At 37.0% G+C, this 22,542-nt stretch overlaps 1 protein-coding gene across 34 annotated transcripts in view; it reads left to right on the top strand.

Moving 5' to 3' along the window:
- The window catches only part of adgrl2a (adhesion G protein-coupled receptor L2a), a 157,557-nt gene that overhangs the window by 116,302 nt on the left and 18,713 nt on the right, over window positions 1-22,542 (top strand). For 25 of the 34 annotated variants that reach the window (XM_030131826.1, XM_030131824.1, XM_030131821.1 and 22 more), the window contains 9 exons: window positions 1,379-1,564; window positions 3,120-3,158; window positions 5,795-5,978; window positions 6,720-6,842; window positions 9,788-9,993; window positions 10,646-10,819; window positions 14,149-14,358; window positions 15,124-15,344; window positions 16,006-16,072. In XM_030131826.1, coding sequence (XP_029987686.1) covers window positions 1,379-1,564; window positions 3,120-3,158; window positions 5,795-5,978; window positions 6,720-6,842; window positions 9,788-9,993; window positions 10,646-10,819; window positions 14,149-14,358; window positions 15,124-15,344; window positions 16,006-16,072 — 1,410 coding nt within the window. The remainder of the gene's footprint in view (window positions 1-1,378; window positions 1,565-3,119; window positions 3,159-5,794; window positions 5,979-6,719; window positions 6,843-9,787; window positions 9,994-10,645; window positions 10,820-14,148; window positions 14,359-15,123; window positions 15,345-16,005; window positions 16,073-22,542) is intronic. The other 9 variants (XM_030131847.1, XM_030131846.1, XM_030131823.1 and 6 more) reach the window with 1 other exon arrangement.

Genomic DNA, 22,542 nt, shown 5'->3' with positions numbered 1-22,542 from the left:
AAGCAGACAATGTACGCCAAATGCTTTTATTAGGCTTCACTTTAAAGGCATTTGTTCTCTGTTTCAAGGCCAAGTTAATTTTTTTATATAGATCTGGTTCAGGTACAGATACTTTTTTACATAGACATACATACTGGTTTTATAGGAAATGCATGTAGTTAATACTGTATTTGTAGATATACATACTGTTATTCATGGTAATACATACTATTAATACTGTTCATAGATGCACATACTGTTAATACAATTAATATTGTGCCTATTCATATTTTATTCAGTTTTATTTTTTTATTCTGCTAAGCTCTATTCTTATGTTGCGCTGTTAAATTATAATTTTTTTATAAGATTTTCTTGACTTCTTTTTTAGTTGTTGTAATTTTATATTCACTCTGTTCTTATTTCTGTAGCACTGGTGTTTGTAAATACTGCTGCACTGACTGAAGTTCACCTCCTAATATCCTTGACAATAAAGGCTATTCTATTCTATTCTATTCTATTCTATTCTATTCTATTCTATTCTATTCTATTCTATTCTTTTCTATTCTAACATGGCTGAATCCCACACCAGCTTAAACATGACTAATATCTAACCCTGACATGGGTTCCTGATATAATACAGTGTTTGTAGGAGCTCATAATTCATATGCATATTTCGACAGCAAAAAGAAGAAAAATATTATTATGTCTGTAACAAAATCTACACCTTTTGTGTAATGTACTTTATTGTCCTTTTATTGAAATGTGTCTCAAGTGCTGCACAGTTATTTAACTATACACAAAAGTCCACCAATAATGGCAATTATATTAAAATGTTTTACGTAGACATTATACACACTAATAAAAAAAAAAAGTATATATATGTATATATATATATATATATATATATATATATATATATATATATATATATATATATATATATATGTATATATGTATATATATAAACACAATCCATATAACACATTTCTCATAATAATAACAACAAATTACTTGTATTTCCTGTAGTAAAAACACCATAAAAAAATTTTAAGAGGAAAATAAGATAAATTCTATCAAGTGCATGTCTTAATTTTGACTTAGTGAAACATCGATATATATTTTTTTCACCTTCTTTAAAATATGTCTGAATTTGATAGTGCACTGAATCCTTTGTGTAGCCACTGGCTTTTATTTATTTATTTAATTTTACCTTCAGCACAGTGAATAAATACCGCCATGGCAACTTGTACATGACGAAAGCATTAAATCTGGCTTTTATGCCTGCCGTTTCAAGGACTCACTCAAGTGTGTTTTCATGTTAGAAACAACGCTGCAAAGAACCTTCCAAGTCTGTCTCATTGCATTCTTGTGAACATTATTCACTCTCTCTCCCCTGCAGATCCGCACCGGTGAAAATGCAGCTAACTTGGCTAATGAGTTAGCCAAGCACACCAAAGGACCCATCTTTGCCGGGGACGTCAGCTCCTCTGTGCGCCTCATGGAGCAGCTGGTGGACATCCTGGATGCTCAGCTGCAGGAGCTCAGACCCAGCGAGAAGGATTCGGCGGGACGGAGCTTCAACAAGGTAACCACACCCACCCAAAAAAACTCACAGTCCTTCAACAAAAGTATCAAATGTCACAGAGGAAAATGGATTATCCACTGAAATAATACTGTAATATATAGTTGTTAACATCTGTCAAATCCAGCCTTTGTGCCACTCTTTTCAAAGTCAAACTATGAAACAGATAAAACACACAAATGAAAATAAAATAAAAATAAACTTTCATAGTGGCATTGTTTAACCTTTCATTGGTCACTCATAGAAATACTGTGAAATTCAAAATTCCAACCTTAGTGTCTTATTACTTTTGTGAAATACTTCACATTTTTTGATTTAAATGTAGAAAATTAAATTCAATGAAGTTAACATATTTGGTTCTTTGCCTGTATGTGGTAGTAAATAAAAAAATCCAAGAAGTATATATAAAAATACAAGAAAAACACATGTAAGGTGAAAGGAACGTTTATTTTCAAGCATTAGAACATCACTTTTCTAACATTAGACCCCCATGCGTGCTGGTCCAGACCCCTGTCCACAAGCACATGATCCCTTTGAACATCATTCCTTACATTAGTACCGTTACTTCATGGAACCAAACAAAGCAGGTCCACTCACTGTTCATGCAGAGGTGGACCTTACAGACCCTGGAGACCACATTGGACCTCAGATTGGGGACTCACTGTCCTCACTGGAACTGTTGATGTCATTAGTCGCTTTTCCACTGGTTATATGCGCAGAACTTTACTGATATTTACTAAATGTCGAAAAAACAGAAATGTGTAATGTCGGTTTTTCCGTTAAATCACAAATGCGATGATTTCTTTATTTATTATCACAAGATGACATGAGAAGTCATTCCATAAACATGGCAACAGATGTAAATATTGTGTTGATTTACAGATATTTTCATTATTATTATTATATTACCCCTCTATCCCGTACTAAATTAAAAAATTATTGGGTTTCCTTGTGTGTCCACACATACTGCACCATGTTTCTTTTAAAACTCTTCTTCTTCGTCAACTTTTTTTTGTTTGTTTAATTCACGTGACTAGTTGTGGAAAAAGGTCTTTCCGTTGCAGTTTTGCATGATATACTATTTGCACTACACCTGAAAAACCACCTCTTGCCAGCGCAAAAATGTGAGTTTTGATGAAATTGTTGTTTTTCCATTAGGTAAATATTTGATTTTTTTCAAGTCATATTCGCACAATTTGAGGGTCAATGGAAAAGCGACTATTGTCAAAAATAGTCACATGGCCGATAAAGGGTTAATACTCTGACATGTAGCAGAGGTCGTATTTGTACATTTGGTTTAATGACCATAATTTAGCTCTTCCACTAGTGTTATGTGTCAGGAGGCTTTGAGGGTAAAAATACAGCATATACCAAAAAAAAGTGAACTAGAAAGCGCTCTATCCTTCAACCTCCAAGGTAAACAGGTCAGCGGCACACAACAAAGGGAAGTGGCTCCACGAGTTGTTCCCAGTCAGGGTTCTTGAGTCTTTACACAAACCCGTGAACTTTTGCAAATCATGTGTCTCTATTTTTGTTCTTTTCTTTCTAATAAAAAAAGCTTCAAAAACGAGAGAGGACATGCAGGGCGTACATGAAGGTACTGGAGCAATGCTTACAGCCCACTCTTGCTTGCTGCCGTCCCCTCTCCCCTCTATTCTTGTGCTTATATGTCCCAGCCCAGGCTCAGCAGCATGTACCCCGTGCACTGTCATGTACTCTCTCCTCCTCCTTCTCCTCCTTCTCCTCCTCCTCCTCCTCTCTTATCCTTCCTGCTTCTCTTTTTTTGAGTAATTGCCTTACACGCAGCCACTACAGTCTCCAAAGTGCTTTCTAAGTCAAAGAGAAGTCATCTCCAATTACAAAGGTTGCTTCTGTTCGTGGATGTGTATACGTGTCTGTGTTTTTCTTGCTTTTTCAGGTTGACAGCAATTGTGTGTTTTTGTTTTTTTTTATTCTTTTTTTTTTTTTTTATCCCAAATGTATGTTTACTGAAGACTGCACGTCTGGATGCATAACACCGCAACTCAAACAAACATCCTGTTCTTACATCCCTCTCATTATTCATTTGCTGAAGGATTTGTTGCGCTTTTTTCTTTTGTTTGCTTTTAAACGAGGGTTTTTTTCCCTACTAAAAAGCTCCCCCAAATACAATTCATTTGTAATTTATTCAACCTTTTTTTTTTTTTTTTTTAAATGATTATTTTTATCATTTGACCTTTTATCACATAAAAAGTGAAAGAGGCTCATGTTTCACAAGGACATAGGTTTTAGGTCACTGGAGTCATTTGTTTCATAAATTAAAGGAGCAAATCTTCAGCTCTATTTGGTTAAAAGGGCCACTTGGGTCAAACTATCTCTTTTTTTTCCTTAAATACTATAAGGTTGGGTTCGCAAAATCAAAGCATTTTGGCCATATATATCCCTCAACCATTAGGGAGATCAGTGTCCTCAACCTGCCACCAAAGTCATCCCCCTCAATCCAGATCTCTCCTCTGGGAGGATATTAAAATGGATCGAGCTAATTAGCCAGTCAACGACCATGCACTTGTAAAAAAAAAAAGAAAAGAAAGAAAAAGAAAAGGTAGAATGGAACAGCAAGAGGTTCAGGTATGTGGTTATACAGCATCCCAAAAATCCACCTGGTGTTTTGTCAGTGAAGGGGCTGATAACTGAGTTAAAGGCCTGTGGAGATGGACATGACAGCATTTATTTGACTAATGGTGACATGAGAAGATCTGGGACGGGGATTTTTGAGTCAGCAGTATCTGGCATCTGCCATCACATTAGCCGCCCAATCCCACCCCGCCCTGTCCACCGGCCGTCACCGCCATTGATTACCCGATTAGACACATTGATTTGATTATTTCCTGAAGAAAATCCAGCGCCGTCTGGATCCTACGTCTCACTTTATCCGCTGTCTGTCCGGAGCTTTTCTTCAGGTGGCAGAAAGTGAGAGGTTAGAGACTCCATCCGTCTGCGCGATAGGACTTAATTGAACAATTAAGCTTTTCTTTGAGAAAGTCAAGAGGTTAAAGACTTCACTTATACAGAAATGGAAAGTTCTTACATGCAAAATTTGGGCAATCAGAGAACTTTTGGCACTTTAATCAGGCAATGTCTCATTATGTTGTTATCAGACAAACCTGATTGACTCAGTACACAGTGACCCCCCTGTACAGGGAGCATCTGCCCTGGTGAAACGTCCTTGAAATGAAACTGAATCTGCATCATCTCCAGTGATGCTCTTGTTCTCTCCTCCCTCTACGCTCCCTTTCTCCTATTCAAGACTGATACTACGTGAAAAATTATGAGTTAGACTGGGCGATAATGTCATTATTGTCCCATCATATACATATATATATATATATATATATATATTTTTTTTTTTTTTTTTTTTTTTTTCTATTGAAAGAGATGAATTTTCTTCTTTCTTTCTGTTTAGTTGACATTCTGAGTTAAAAGAATTTCTTCAGTTTTTTGTTGTTCTGCTTATAATTACTTGCATATTTTGATGTCAAACTATATATATATATATATATATATATATATATATATATATATATATATATATATATACACGTATGTATGTATATATATATATATATATATATATATATATATATATATATATATATATATATATATATATATATATATAGTTTATGATTGTGTAGAGCTGAATGTTTTGCAATATCTGAAATTCTCTGCTATTTGGTAAATGTTTGCCAAACAGTTAACATCCTTTTCATCTTTCATTTCAAAAACAGAGGGAATGAAAAAAGCTAAATCCACATATAAGCACTAAATGATGAAACTTTGAGTGTTTTTTCATATTTTTACATCTTTTATTTCGCTTAGTTTCTGTGTTGTCACATTTTTACAGCATTTTCATCTGATATTACCTTTTTTAATTTTTCATCTCACTATTATTTTCAATCATCAAATCGAATCATTGAATCATTTAAAACTACTAATAACCATCTGGTGTCTTCAGCTTTCACAGTTTTCTTTTTAATTTATAATGATTTGATATCAATAGATATCAACTGATTTTTTTTTCTTTTGATGCATATTCTTCAGTAAAATGTCCTTTTACGTGAAGCTTCAGCGTTTCATCCATTTCATTTGTGTTTGCATGTCCCTGCCTTTGCTTGACCGTAACACTTGTCTATAAGTAACTCAGCTGTCTTTGCTCTGTTTTGTTTTGTTTTTTTGTATCCTGGTTTGACTCAGGCCATCGTGGACACAGTTGACAACCTCCTGCGACCGGAAGCTTTAAAGTCCTGGCATGACATGAATAGCACAGAGCAAACGCATGCAGCCACCATGTTACTGGATACGCTGGAGGAGGGAGCCTTTGTCCTCGCCGACAACCTCATGGAACCTGCCATCGTCAAAGTTCCAGCAGACAACATCAGTAAGTAAAAACAAAAAGGGAAAATTTATGGCAAACAAATGACACGTGTTCCTTACGGATGTGAGCTGAGCTAATTTGATTACTTTCAATTCATTGAGAAAAGAACTCCTGTGATGGGGAAACAAGGCCACCACATAAAAAAGGACTTTGTTTTCATAATAAGCGTTTAAACCTCGGGGGAGCAGAAAAAAAACAACGCATATTAGGTTTAACGAGTCGCTTACTGACAAAGTGATGAATATCAGACAATTAAAGAGACTGGATTCTCTGATTGCGCGCGCTTAGTTTATAAATGTATGCGTCTAGACCTTGTAACTCTATACATTAATGTGAACATTAGCCTGCTGTGGAGTCAGGAAAACTACATTGTTTATCCACAACCTCGTCCTCCTTTCCTCATTTTGTCTGGCTGTTCGCACATGAAGCTTTTTCTTACTTGTTTTTCCCTTTTCCCTTCAGCCATGTTTTATTTATATCGGTTAGAGTCTCACTGGGATGAAATGATCATTTTGTGATTGACGTTTTCATTGTGCAACTCGCTGTCACAAAGATTTAGCGTTTAAGTCATTGATGTGTCCTTTGGTCTCTGTAACATTTCACTCGCTGTAGAAATGTCAGGGAGAAAGCTTTTGCATCAATATCCTGCTGTCTTTCATTTTTATGTCTTTGTATCCCAAGTAAAACATTAATTCTCTTTTCCTCCCTCGTTCCTCCCTAATCCCTGTGCTCTTCGCACCACAGTCCTGGATGTGTATGTGCTCAGCACGGATGGACAGGTCCAGGACTTTAAATTTCCACAATCCAGCAAAGGCGGCATTTCTATCCAGCTCTCAGCCAACACCGTCAAGCTCAACAGTCGTAACGGTAAGCTCATCCAACAGACAATACAGGAGAAGCACATCGATATGCACGCATACACGTTTAACTCTTGTTTTTATGGAACGGATAGTTTACTTTTGTTTTTGATATGTGTACTATTGTCATGAAAAGGACAGAGTTTATTTTTTATTTTTTCATATGAGTATGTGTGTTATGAAATGGACACAGTTTATTTCTGTTCTTTTATACGGATATGGTTATGAATTGGATATAGTTTGTTTTTGATAAGTATATTACTGCTAAGAAATGACAGTTTATGTTTGTGTATTATTTTTATGAAATGGATAGGGTACTTTTGTTTATGCGTATGATTGTTATGAAAAGGACAGAGTTTAATTTAATGTTAAATGCTGTGGCAAAATAGACAATCTATCCTTGATTTGTACAGCAATTTTTGTGTTTTGTGCATAGTCAGAATTTAGTCTGATATGTGAGGATTTTTGAGTTACTTATGGAATCTGACAGAGGAATTTAGGGTAGGTGAAGGATGGGGTAAAGGGGTGGGAGATTAGAAGTTAAACTTCATCCTGCTCCTTTTCGAATGTTGGACTTTCTTTTATATAATTCTTTTGTTGTTTGGTTTTAATGCAAATTCGAAATAAATAAACAAACAAACCCTTTCTAGGGTACTTAGAAATACTCTGAAATTCAACATGTCAACCCTAGTGTGTTATTGAAGGACATGACAAGAGTTTTTTACTTTTGTGACATTTTTCTAAATTTCTTATTTTTATGTAGAAAATCAAGGTTAATAAAGTTACCATATTTAGTCCCTTGCCCATAAGTGGCAAAAAATATCCAAGAAGTATTTGTTAAAAAAAAAAAAAAAAAAACAAGAAAAAAAAACCCATGTATTTAGAACATTAGACCCCCATGCGTGCTGATCCAGACCCCTGTCCACATCCACACGATCCCTTTGAACATCATTCCTTACATTAGTTCCATTACTTCATGGAACCGAACAAAGCAGGTCCACTCACTGTTCATGCAGAGGTGGACCTTACAGACCCTGGAGACCACACTGGACCTGAGACAGGAGACTCACTGGAGCTGCTGCTGTCACTGTCTTGTAATGCATGTGGAAATGACCAAAAATAGTCACTTGCCCGATAAAAGGTTAACTAATGACTCCTGTGTCGATGAAAAAATGAGAGAGTGTGAGCCGTGTTTCTACAAAATGTCAAGCAAATTTGAGGTGAACTTTTGAAAAGTTGCAGGAAAGAATCGCATGCGTTTCCATGAACTGGTTTTTAGTGAGTGCATGTGAGGTCAGAAAGTAGGGAGGGTGGCTATGTCACACATGGCTCTAATAAACAGAACAGACCTTTTTTTTTCATGCATGAGACGGAGGAATAACTCAGTCCACACTCTGGGCCGGATCTACTAAGATCCCAATTTGCGTGTGCAATCTGGAATATTGCGTGTGGGGTCGAACTGGGTGATTTACTAAGAGTGATTGTGTAAATGACAACAGGTGCAAAGTCTTGGAGACCGCCCTATTTAAATGAGGAGTTTGCGTGCGCTTCTGGTTGTCGTCATGAAGACAATATGCTGGAAAAACTGCTCTGAGATACACCAGCACTAATGGTAACAGTGACTGGAATGATCCAGACGCATGGAAATGTAACATTGGAGGAGTTTAGTCATAGAAGGTATTGTATGAGTCCTCTTTGTGACTGGTCCTGAATCATCCCCTAGTTCATGTAGAAGTTCTAAAATGGCATTGATGGGCAATGGCGCTGGATTCATTTTAGAGGTGGGGTGGGGGGGTGTGGGGGTTGTTGAATTGAATCACTGTCAGGCGCACATAATTTAGTCACACTGTAGCCTAATGCCAGTGCGTATTTTTAATCACAATCATCAGATCAAGTGGAAAAAAGTCCCGTAAGGGGGGGGGGGGGGGGTGGCGATGACATACATCTTAATTATTTTTTCTTCTGTCATTCCAAAAATGTTGACACAAGAGTGAAAAATGCGTTCTCTGCGTTTTGTTTCATCGTTTTGATGTTTCCATCTTACAACAATAACCTCTTCCATGTGTTCACAATTACGCATCCAAACCGTTTGCACCTTTGAGACGTGCTAAACATAGACACAGTTTCTATGAGCAAAATTGTTTTTGGGTTTGATAAATCACTTTGCGTGTGTTAAATTAATATATTTACATTTTCTCCTCCCAGCACACGCACAATTGTGTGTAAATGCCCCATATTGCATATTCATTGTGTCAAATGTACTAGCTGGATACAGACACAGTATTTTGAACCCTTAGTGCGCACTGGTAGTAAATCAGTTTGTACAGTTTTTTTGTGTGTGCAGTGAGTTTGCGCACGTTTTTTTACACGCAAACCTTTAGTAGATCCAGCCCTATGTGTTTTAGAATTTTATGAGAATCAGTCAGCTGATCAGTCATGTGATCTAAATGTTCACTGCATCGCAATTTGTTTGAAAAAGCTGTTTCCATTTCTCTTTCTGTTTTTGGGAACTTTGGGAAGTTGTGTTTTGAGTTTTTCAGTGTTTCTTCATTGTTCAGTGCTTTAAATGTGTTATATCGAAATGTTCCTCACCATATTTGTAATAGATTTATTTCCACAAATTTCATCACAAGAAAGGTTCAGTAATAGTTAATGATGATAATAAAATATAAATCATTTCTGTCCAGTTCTAAAGCTGATATTGAGGCCTAAATTGAAGAAACCAGACCATAAGTTCTGCTGTAGGTCATCCCTACTATTACATACGATCTGTAATAAAACAAAAATATAACAATTAAAACATCTACAATTAAAAACTTCAACATCAAAACATACAAGAGTAAAAAAAAATTAAAACAACCATTTACAGGCCTTAAACATGACAGTGTAAACCTGTTGTTAAGGCTTGATTTTCTTCTCCTCATATTCTGCATCTCTGTGTCTGTCTTTGTGTAGGAGTCGCCAAGCTGGTGTTCGTCCTCTACAAAAACCTCGGCCAGTTCCTGAGCACGGAAAACGCCACCATCAAGATGGCCAACGAGGTCTACGGCCGCAACATGTCCGTGGCTGTCAACTCCGACATCATCGCCGCCTCAATCAACAAAGAATCCAGCCGCGTATTCATTAACGACCCAGTGGTTTTTACCCTGGAGCACATTGACGTGAGTCCTCCTGCACGAAATGACTGGAGAGGTCATATTAAAAACACCAGGAGGGAACATCCAGGCTAGACACAGACCTGCAATTTGAATTGTAAATGTCTGGCTAGGTCAGTTGGCAGTTTATTTAAGTCATTGAACATCAAATTAAAGGAGTCTTTAGAACCTAAGTGAATTCTTAATGAAAACTAATTCTTTAATCAACATTGGGATATAAATGATACCCATTTTCTTTTATAGTGGGGGAAATTAACTCCTAGATTAGCCGTACAATCTAGGATGAAATTACTGTGGCACCAATTATCTTTTGTCTTTTAAAGTTGTCACTAGAGTTCCCAAAGGGCCATGCGTGACTCCATTCTTTATCAGAGAAATTGTGCAATTCCAAAGACATGCCGTCAAACAATTATACTTCTCTGTTATTAAGGCCTCATGTACCCAACCACGCTCCAGTTGATTTGGTAACCATGTGCCAAATGAGATACAACGTATGAATTGCTTCGTGAGAGCTGTGAAGTGAAAAATTCTCATCCATATCAGTGTAGAAAAAATACTTTGTATGAGTAGGGGGTAAATGGCCTCTGTGTTCTACATGCACTTCAATTTGAGGCAGTCAATTATTTGGACACTTAACCATATCTCTTGTTATCTGCAGATGGAGCACTACTTCAACTCAAATTGCTCCTTCTGGAACTACTCTGAGCGGAGTATGATGGGATACTGGTCCACCCAAGGCTGCAAACTCTTGGACTCCAATAAAACACACACCACCTGCTCCTGCAGCCATCTCACCAACTTTGCCATCCTGATGGCGCACCGTGAAATTTCAGTATGTCACATTCTTTTTGTTTCTTTTAATCTGTGTGCTTCTATGAAACTGGTCATGGGGCTAAAAATTCAAACCAGGTGTAGACTAATGTTATGAAGCAGGTTTGGAAGCACTGTGGGTCTATTTTAAAAATAAATATTTACTGAGATAAAAGAGAAACTATCTTCCAGAGAAAATAAAATTTTATATTGTTTTACTTTATATTTAATACAAAAATCCACATGTAACATGGTCAAAAGGACACAAAAATTACGCACTGCTATTTTTTAAAAATATCTCTTTATTCTCTCACAGGTACATTTTGGGAATTGAACTAATTATTCAAGGCAGAGTGTTTCACAAAAATGACCGCTGCTGCAAAATAATTCATTATTTATATGCGTTTAAATGTTCAGGTTCTGTATGTAACACTAGTGGACTAGAAATGAGAAAAATACACTTGATAAGATTAGATTTTTTCCAGTGTACCTCTGCATGAAAAGTCACAGTGTGTTCATTCAAAGGATTCAAAGTGTTTTATTGTCATGTGTTCAGTAAAGAAACAGGTTTCCCTGTACAAAGAAAATCTTACTTTTCTGCCCACACAAAATGTGGAGAATTTAAATCAAGTATAGAAGTATAAGTATAAAAATTTATATAGAATAATTTAACAAAAAATTACAACAACCAAAACAAAGTGGCATGCAAAAGAAAAAGAACTTAAAAATATAAACTATTACTGAGAGAAATATCTATATTTACATAAATGTGCAACGTCTGTTTAGTCACTGGCAGCAAATCCAAACCATTCAGGTTTGATTAGACATCCATCTGATCCAGATTTTCAAATCAGTTGATATTGATAATTGACATGATAAATGTCAAATCGTTCAGCCTTTCTACTTTTGAGTTTGCTCTTTGGTCCTGATTGAAAGTTGAAAAAAACATATGAATATTTGTGTCCATGTAAAAGATAAAACAACATATAAACTATGTAACAGACACGTGAAGACACTGACATTAAACATGGAGCCAGACAAAGGTGACATTAAAGATTTAACAAGATGAAAGGGATATAAAAGCCACATTGAAGTGATAGAAAAAATGATATAGGATGAAAAGAAATCTGGAAAACATGGAAAAAATTGAAAACAGCACAAAGATGTATCAAAATAAAATTTAATAGTGAAAAAAAGTATGCATGTTTTATCTGATTTCACCATTTAGTGTTAATTTTCTCAATTTTCTCAAGTTATCATTTTTGTCTTATTTTGTACTTTATACAGTAGTGGAAAAAAGTTTTCAGACATCCTTAAAATTTTAAATATTATCATGAAATATTTGTGGAAAAGTCTTTTTTGTGTCTCAAAAGGTGGCTGCATCAGACACAAACAAATGCAAACACTTTTGTTTTATTTATTGTTAGCAAGAAAAAAAAACTAAATTCTTGACAGTTCGAACATGTCATATCGTGAATGTGTTTCATTATTTTGCTGAAAAATTTCATTTTGATGATGGAACTGAGCATGTGCAGAAGGGAGCATGTGGGTTTGGAGAATGGCACAGCACTGAGTTCAAAGACTTGAGAGTGATTCTTAATCCAATAAATCACAAATGTATGGGGTTGTCAAAAACCTTTTCCAACACTGGATTTCATCCTTATCTTTTACATCATTTCATGCGCACTAATGCAGATATTTTGCAGATATTGTTCTCTGCTTTTGAGCCTCTTGTTGCCATCTTAGGTTGCAAAAATGATTGATTTTGTTTATATCTGTGAGATGGAATGGACCGTTATTTCCAAATCCACATCATGTAAAGAAAGTCTTCAATAACCTAAACCAATTTATACCAGTTTAGAACAGAATCTGTTGTTGCTGCTCAGCTTTTATAACAGATTAAAGAGATGCTCACTATTATCCACCATGTCCACAGTTTAGTATCCATCAATAACTACGGTTTGTCTGAGCATTTGTATCGATTCATACTCAATAGAGATATTTTGTAAAATGACGGATGTATGGAAAGAATAAAAGAAAAAACACAAAGGAAGAAAATATCTGATTAGAAAAATATTAAATGTTGACAGGGAATCAGTGTGGTTTATTATCTATTACCACAAATGCCTGTCAAGTGTTTGGTTTCTTTCACTCAGGACCAAAAATCAGCTTTTAAACATAAAAGAAACAGTGATATGACATTTTTTGTATGATTTTTGTTGTGGTAACATTGCTGCTCTGCCCTAGGTCTACTGATCTGAACAGACCAGCTGTATGAGATACAGAAAAGCAGGGCTGTCAAACTCATTTTAGTTCAGGGGCCACATTCAGCCAAATGTGATCTGAAGTGGTCTGGCCCAGTGAAATAATAACATAATAATATATAAATAATGTCAACTCCAAAGTGTCCTCTATGTTGTAGAGCAAAAAAAGGTAAAATTATCTGATGAAAATGTTCGCATCTGCCAACTATCCTTTAAAAAAATGTCAATAACATGAACAAACGGAAATTTCTAAAGAAAACTGAGTGCAATTTTAACAATATTATTTCTCAGTTTATCATTTACACATGTAAATTACAACTTACAGATCGCAGTGGATCTACAAATACAAAAAACATTTAATAACAGACAGAATACTGGTAAACTTACACTTCAGACATTTTAAAATGTTCATATTTGTTGAGGTTATTCACGTTTTTGTGAAATGATAGTTTGTTTTAGTGTAAATACAGTAAAATGACATAAAAATGTTTACATTTAAAAGAGAGTATTTATAGGTTATTATTATCGTATTTACTGATCCAACCCACTGGAGATTAAATTGGTCTGTATGTGGAACCTGAACTAAAATGTATTAGTAGTAGTATTAATATTAAATAATAGATAATATTAATAGATAATAATTATATAATACATAATAACCCTCAACTTTAATCCAGGCTTTTATGTTCATAAAGGATTATTCATTGAGGATTATTCTGTCACAAAATAGAGAGAACTGAAGAAAAGGTGACTTTATCAGCGAATATATCATTATTTAAACACAAACCCAGTGTGTCCACTTAAAATAAGAAATGAAATCTTAAAACAAGATAAATTATCCAACATTTCTAAATCTTTTTTTTTTTTTAATCTTGGTAAGAACCAAATAATTTGCAGTGTAGTATGTTTAGTGTAATTTTTGCATTTCACAAATTCATCCTAGGGGCCAGACTGGACCCTTTGGGGGGACGGATTTGGCCCCTGGACCACATGTTTGAGACCTCTGCATAAAAGACAAACATTTTAGAGCACAGGCTTTAGTACTGACAGTGATTAATGTTATTTTATTTGGTTTTATTTCTCTCAGGTCAATGATCGAGTGCATGAGCTGCTCCTGACAGTCATCACTCGTGTGGGGATCGTCGTGTCCCTCGTCTGCCTCTGCATTAGCATCTTCACCTTCTGCTTCTTCAGGGGCCTGCAGAGCGATCGCAACACCATTCACAAGAACCTGTGCATCAATCTGTTCATTGCCGAGTTAATATTCCTAATTGGTATCGATATGACAGAACCCAGGGTAAGCGGGAACGATTAAATCCTATCGATTCAGTTTTTGATTCATTCCCTCTTGCTTTATCTACTCTCGCCACTAAAACAAAAGAAAAGAGCCTTCAGAGTAGAATTGATGAGACGTTAAGCATTGTTTGTTTGGTCTCCCCTCTGCTTGTCCCTGACATGACATGAGTGGGACAGCACCATTAATATAGATTACTGAGGGGCCATGTCTTCCTCTTGACAGCTCTTTTTTCCTCTTTCACTTAAAGCAACAGCGTCGCCACGGTTGAGCCTGCAGCCGTGCAATTTGGAACTTTTTCCACTTTCATTTTCACTTCAATTTCTTGACATGGGCTAGATATTTTTTTTCTGCATACAGGTGGGAATCAAAGCTTCAAATGCTGAACAGTGTAATTAAATCTACTAACACTACCCTTCCAATAAAAGTCCGGATGGAAACCTAAACCTGTGCATTTACAGAGCTCATGTGGTGAATGAATATTCATTACCTTTTTTTCATCAGTTCCACTGAATGGCAGAGGCAGAACCGCTGAATGTCATCTTTTTCAGTGGGTTTTAATAAAAGGAAGAGGGGGATAATATACAATTTCAATAAAATGAGACAGAGTTATGTCTTCTAATGTTGAAATCTTATTTGCACCACAAGTTAATCTCATTAATCTTCCAAATGTATTGAAACGGCAGCAGACTTATTTATTCCCTTCTCCCCGTTTGTCCTTCATCCCTCGGTCTTTGATCGTATTTGGTGCTCATTGTTTTGACACAGATTGGATGCGCCATCATCGCGGGGATCCTTCATTTCTTCTTCCTGGCTTCCTTCTCTTGGATGTGTCTGGAGGGGGTGCAGCTCTACCTTATGCTCGTGGAGGTCTTTGAAAGCGAATACTCCAGGAAAAAGTACTACTACGTGTCTGGATACCTCTTCCCAGCCATTGTGGTTGGCGTCTCGGCGGCGATCGACTACAGGAGCTACGGGACCAAGAAGGCGTAAGTGCAGCTTAGGTCTAAGAACACATTCTCAGTAAATACACAGCAGAAAAACGGAGTATGTCCTGCAATATGCAGGGCTTACCTGCTGTGACTGTACTGTACAGGAGCAGCTTTTTTCAAAAGAAATCTACTCATCATTTGTGCGAGCCCCTTATGTGCATCCCAGGAGACTTACACCAAAACATTTGAGCTCCTTTGCCAGGGATGGGCAGCTGTTCAATTTTTCATGTCATTTGAAAGTGGCTGACAGACTCAACACTGTGGTTTCAGGGGGGCCGCGGCTACATTAATGCCTTTCTGCTCAAAGACCCTCCTGTGACCTCTTGTTTGTAAATGCTCTTTTAAAGAGAAGAGTACTGTGCAGAAAAAGCCTTTTACGTAGATTAATGGCCATATCACAGCAAAGGCCCAGCTATCAAGTGGGGCTACATGGGGTCTTGTCTCTGTTTTCCACAGCTGTGTTAATGTTTAGCCTGTGAAAGGAGCATTTGAAAGTCCTCCCAGTTAAATAGAAATTACCCAGTCAGTTTTATGAGTAAGTAACCAAATGTTAATTTCTTTAGATGAATGTTCAGCTGCAGGAGTGTCGAAACACTGCTGATATTGCTGTTCTTTTTGTGTACTGCCCAGTGCTAAAGTCCATGTTTCTTTGTCATAGGTGCTGGCTAAGTGTGGATAATCATTTCATATGGAGTTTTATAGGACCTGTCACCTTTATCATCATGGTAAGCTGTTTTATTCTTCTTTGAATACTGAGACTGACAGAGTGAAGGAAAGGACTGAGAGGGGGAGATGAAAGAGATGCAGGAGGAGAGATAAAGGAAGTGAGATGGCGGAATCCAAGGAAAAGTCAGGAGGATTTTTTTTTCTTTTGCTCAGAGTCTCTTCAGTGATGACAGGTTAATTTTGCTCAGCAGACAAATTTTGAGGCATCCAGTGATTCTCTCTGCCTCTCATCACCTGACAAGAATCAGGATTTGATAGTGTATTTTAACCTTGCATTTACCAGAGGCGGCTGAAATCCAGCCATTTTCAAGTAGAAGTACTCATTCTACTTCTTTACTCAAGAAAAAATACAAAAATAGAATCTCTGAAATAAAACCAAAACATAGAAGAATTCTTACATTTCTTGTGGCTATTTCAGTGCAAAGACACTCATCCATACTCATCCATATTGGTATTAGTTCTCTTGGACTTAAATAAACAACACAGGTTTGATACTATTATTCATCCAAGTATGTAGAAATACCACATTACCTGTATGTTTTAAAATGAAATTAAAAAACGAAACCTACTTGGAACACACAGATATTTGTGTTGAAGTATAAAAGGAAAAGTAAAGTACAGATACCCCTCTCAGGCTCTTTCCCAACTCCCACTAGGCTGTGGATCTCAACTGGTCTCACTTTAGAATCTATGTTTTCCCCTGGTCATTAAATGCTGACCCACTTTTACAGAATTCTAGCTAAGCTAATGTATTTTTCACCTGTGTTTGAATACGAAATAAGGAAGGCCTACAAAACGGTCTCTTTTCACCAAGACATACCTGTGAAAGCTGCTTTAAGCTGTTTTAAATGGCACAACTCGCTTTCAGTCCCTTTTTATGTTTCATGCTTCTAACTCCATGTTTAACACACTCATGAGTATATTTTTGCTACAACGTCTCACCTTCAGATGTCGGCGTGGATGTTTGCTTTATAAAGTGACCAATCATGTGTCAAAGTAAAAGGCAAACATCAGATAGACCCGTTCAGAGGGTCACACCCTACCAGGGGAGAAAATGGGCTCCCAACAAAGATATATACAAACAAGAGTCCACTACGGCCCTTCCTCTTTAGGAGACCAGTTTTATCTGGTTTATTTCCTCTTCTATAACTGCACACCGTATCCTTAACTATCTTTAACCCTTCCGTGCATACTGAATCAGAATCAGTATCTCTTCATTGTCATTGTACAAGTGCAACGAAATTGAGGTAGAGCTCTCCAGTACAGTGCAAGAAATTACAAGGCACAACAAGCGACAGTAAGAAGGCACATTTATTTACATTTGAAAAAATAAAAAAATAGAGCTACAACTAGGAATGTTTGTGAAAAAAGATATAGAATTAAGTAGTGCAAATAGTATGAGAGTACTGGTCACTCAGGTGGACAGTTCTTCTCCAGCTGTTTTTTTGTATATTCATGGGTTTTGTTGTTTTAGTTCCCTATCAGCCAACACAGTGGACGTTTATGCACCATCCCATAATACACTGTAAATCATACCATTGCTGTAACTTTATGTTTTTGATAAACCTGATCTGCAGTAACATGATTGAGTGTAAATCAATTGCTAGTTGTTATTAGACTGCAATTAACAATTTTCTTAAAAACAAAAAGGTTTTTTTTTTATATTGTCTCCACGAAGTGAGTAAGAACTAGTATTAGAGTATGATAAAAGGTGAGAAAACGTCAGTATAGTATTAGATTATTATTAGGTGACAGATCTCTTAAAGCTGTGGTGCCACGTCTATGGAACGACCTCCCTCTGTCCCTTCAGTCCATGGACTTGGACATGGAGACTTTTAAACAGCATCTGAAGACACTCTTGTTTGTGCAGGCATTTTAAATCCAACTGACTCAGTGCTGCTACAAACCAATTGCACTTAATGTATTTATTGCATTTTAACCGTATTTTAATTGCATTTTAAATGGTATTTTAAACTGTATTTTAATTGTCTTACACTGTAAAACACTTTGTGACTCTTTGTCTGTGAAAAGTGCTCTATAAATAAAATTTACTTACTTATTAGCTACATCAAAAAGGATTTTGTTTCATAGTTTTCACACAGTCCATCACTTTCTGATATTGCGTTTCAAATACATGTTTCTTTGCTTCAAAAATTAAACACATGGTGTCCAAATGGGTGGACATTTTTGTAACTCCATGAAAAATAGGTTAATTTAAAGAAAAATAAATAAATCTCATTGGTTTTTTTTCATGCCTAAAGAGGAATAAAAACGCTCAGGAAAAAAAATCTTGACTAAGATTCTTATAATTCATGCATCAAAGGATTAAACCTGTGACCAAAAAAGATATTTGTGGGCAACATTTTAGGATTTGAAACGACTTTGATTTTTGAGCACATATAACCCTGTAACTAAACGAAGGAATAATCAACAGATTAATTGACGTAAAAATAAGACTCAAGATTCAAAGTGTTTTATTGTCATGTGTACAGTAAAGAAGCAGTTTCCTGTGAAATGAAATTCTTATTTTGCCGTCCACACTGAATGCCAAGAGAATTTGAGATGTATAAAAATGAGGGGAAAAAATAGAATGAATTAACTAGGAAATTAAAACAAACAAAACAACTTGGCATTTAAGAATGGCTTGCAAAAAAGAGCAGAAGTAAGTAAATGTATATTTACATAAATGTGCAATGTATGAGTAATTGTGCAATATGTTAAATAAATAAACATTAAAATATCTGGTAGTAGCAGCACTAGTAAAAAAAAAAATACTATATTAGTGACTTATCATTTTATTTAGCATACATTAATATACTTTCATCCATCACTGGATTTCGTACTATGGCTGAATCATAGAGTGTATCATTTTTGTTAGAGTGGATGCAAGGCACAGTGCAGATGGCGCCAAGTCTTACCTTTTCAATAATGAAGGAAAAATCATAATTAAAAATGGCTGAAAATGTGCATTTCACAGCACATAAGATGACACACTTAGAATTTATAGCCCCTCTCTCCTGCTCTGCATCGGCTTCCTTGTGTGCATATGCAGTACATCTGTCTGGAGTAAATAGCAGATGACAATGTCGGGGAGAGGAAGACGGCAAAGGCACCTCTCTGTTTGGTCAAGGACTGTATGGGGTGAAGGACATATAGCATATCATATTGACATATGTCCCATCGAGGCATGCAATTATTTACTGGTCATGACATTATTATCTCTCACTCAATCAGAGAGGCTCAGAAGAATGAGACCTCGGGGAGTCTTACAGCCGTGCAAAAAAATAAAAATGGGCGGGGGGGTGTACTAGCAGGTGGTATTCCTCAGATATATCCTCTCAGCCCAGCATTCCATGTGCATTGCTTGGCCCTGGTGGACACCCGGGGATGAGGAAAAGCTCTGAAAAGTCTTCCCACCACTGCGCAGAAAGAACTGGTGATATTTGTTCAGTAGTGGGTTCATTATCCAGTGTAATGTTGGGTACTGTATCTACAGACGCAGTGACCTCTGCTGAACATCAAACTGACACTGAAAACAGACTGGAAAGAGGGGGGCTTGTATGTCAAATTCCAGTGAGTCCCTGTACGCCACTAGCACAAAACTAGGAGCTTACAAAGCAAAGATATAGTTCAGCTCTTTGTCTGTATTGTAAGCGAATAAATAAAAAACGAGACCGCTCACTGGACTGTATTTCACAGTTTTCTCAAAAACAGACACTGCCACTCGATGTCGCATTTAAAAATGGAGAAGGACATGCACAAAGGCTTTGTGCTGCATGCAACTGTCTTTAAGTAAAAGATGAAAATGCTGGGTTTTTTTTTTTTTTTTGCTTTTTTTTTTCTCAGATCCTGCTTTTAATGTGTGAGCTTATAATTGAGGAAAGCTAACTGTATTAAAACAAACATATTTCTCCCTGTCTCAGCAAATGCTCTGTCAGCCACAGTGGAATGTGTTTCCTTTTCCTCCTAAATTGGGCTCTCATTGTTTTCTGATTGTGTGTTGTTTCTATAATGATTTGCATGAAAAATGTGTCTGCGGTGGAAATGATGATCAGGATCCCGGTGGTGATGACCGGAGATATAGAATCATGACCCTGTGAGGAGCTAATATATTGTAGCAGAGCTAATGTGTGACAGAAATGAGGTTTTGCAGCACTGGCTCCGGCATCCCACACTGCTTCTCTGATTCTGTGCAACAATTGACCCAAAAAGACAAAGTACTGTGGAAAGGGGCATCTCAGGGGAGCACGCAGGAGCAAGGTTTGTCTACACCATCCGTGACCCTGGTTTTTCTACAAATTGGCTTTGTCCTTGTCAATGAGGGAGCGGGAGAGGAGAAAGAAAGAAAAGCAGAGAAGCAAAAGACAAGGAGAAAAAAAGTGTTTCTTTGGCTCATGTCTGGATCCCGCCTCCCAAACCATGTTTGTGCCAAGTAAACATTGGTTTTGACCCAGGGTGGTCATGATTTTTACTCATCCTTTTGTTTCTTTCTTTTTCTTTTTTTTTACTTTTCCTATTTTTGTCCTTTCACTCCTGTCTGAAGCCAGTCCTAAATATCAGACTGAACAGAAGCAACATAAAAAAACAAAAGCCAGCGAGAAGCATTTAGATCCATGTTCTAAGGCGGAGGTTGCCCTGTCTCTGGGCACAGGGGGTATTAGCTCCATGAAAAGGGAACATGGAAGTAATGAGTGGTGGGGGAAGCCATTAGTATGCTTGAGATAGCTTCAACACAAGGCCTCTTGGATCATGACACGTCGCAAGTAGTTCTTATCATCTGGACAGCTCCATCTGCACCTTTAATATTTTATCCTCAGCAGTTCATTTGGAGTTCAGTGTGTACACACACAGTCCACTTCAGAAAAAAGCTTTCTCCTCGGTCCCAGTGTGGCGAGGTGCTTCTGCATGGCTTGCAGTGATGATTCAGAGACAGAGTGAAGGATAGAGGCAAGGCAAGGCAAGGCTCAGTGTTTGCAAAGGGGGATCCCCCGGGAAGGGCTGCGAAAGCATGTCGGTGGGGGTGGGAACATGTGCCGTGCTGCTAGGTTACTTTAAAGTACTGTGTCCTTCTCCTCTGTCTCATTGGATCCATGTCACCACTCCAGGCTGTGTGAAAGGGCTTTTCAAAAGTCCTCGCCCTCCTGTCCCTGCCACCCCCCCACCCCACTGTCTGTCTCAGCGACTGATAGATATAATGGCTGATAGCTGCTAAACAAACCATCGTGTCAGTGTCGTGTGTTATAAAGGATGGAACATGATTTAGGTTGTTTGTTTTTCGTTTTTTTTTCCTCTCTCTTTTACTGCCAGGGTTATTGTGAACGACTCCATGAGCTGATTGCATGTGGAGGGGTGATGTATTGATCACAGGGCGCCTTTTGATAACAGCATGCACCGGTACATGGAGAATTCTTGTTCAGGAGTGAATGTCCATGGTCTGAGTCCACCTTACAAAGGTCATGCATTTATTTCATGCCCTCACTATGAGCAAAGCGTCTCTATTTTTCTCTTGACAGTCTTTTGGTATTCTAAAGATAACATCGAAATGCAATGTTTACAAGGCTCACCTCAAGAAAAGGTTTTGCTGCTGCAAATGTGTTTATTTTTCTAGCTTCTTTGTCAAGAATAAGCAACTAATACAGTGCTTTCTTTCTCTCTCTCTCTCTCTCTCTCTCTATATATATATATATATATATATATATATATATATATATATATATATATATATATATATATATATATATTTGTCTGTTGTATTTTTGTATTTTCTTTGATATGCACAATTGGAGACACACTTTTCAATTTCTCTTTGGTAGATATTCCTTGACATTATTTATACATGCCTGGCTCCCAGTACAAACACAGTCTGGTTCATCTGCTGCAAGCGCATACATGCTGTGTCAGGGACTAAATAATAATAATAATAATAGAATAAATGAATAAATGTTTTTGAAGTAAATTATTTGGAGCGGCTCCTTGCTGGCTCATCCAGCTTTTGTGTCTCTAAATCACGGTATTGATTTTGAAGGTACCAAATAAATGTGAGCAGAAACCCAGCACATAGTATCTGTGTCTCAACCTGATATGTGCCACTGGCTCTCTTTAGATTTAATACATTAACACGGCCAAGCGAGCGCCATCTCTTACTATCTTTGTTTTGGTTTTTTTTTCCTCCCCCTGCTCTCTCTTCATCTGTCCATACACAAGAATTGAACAAAATATACAGTACCGTGTTCCCTCTAGCCTTTTGTAGCTGCTTATATCTTATAATATTTCACTATGTGCATAAAATGATATGCAGTTGTTTTGTACAACAAGAGGGTCTCTTATTTCTCTTGCTACTTTTTATTCCCTTCTGGCTTTACCAGACTGCTGCTGTGTGGCTGCTCCTTCCTCTTCTTCTTCTTTTTTTCTACCGTGATGGATTTTAATGCATTTCCATGCTCTTATTGATATAGAATGACACTAAATT

Source organism: Sphaeramia orbicularis, chromosome 4 (genome assembly GCF_902148855.1).
Source record: "Sphaeramia orbicularis chromosome 4, fSphaOr1.1, whole genome shotgun sequence".
NCBI lineage: Eukaryota > Metazoa > Chordata > Actinopteri > Kurtiformes > Apogonidae > Sphaeramia > Sphaeramia orbicularis.
Note: the sequence above shows the minus strand (reverse complement) of the source record. Positions and strands in the feature narration are given on the sequence as shown.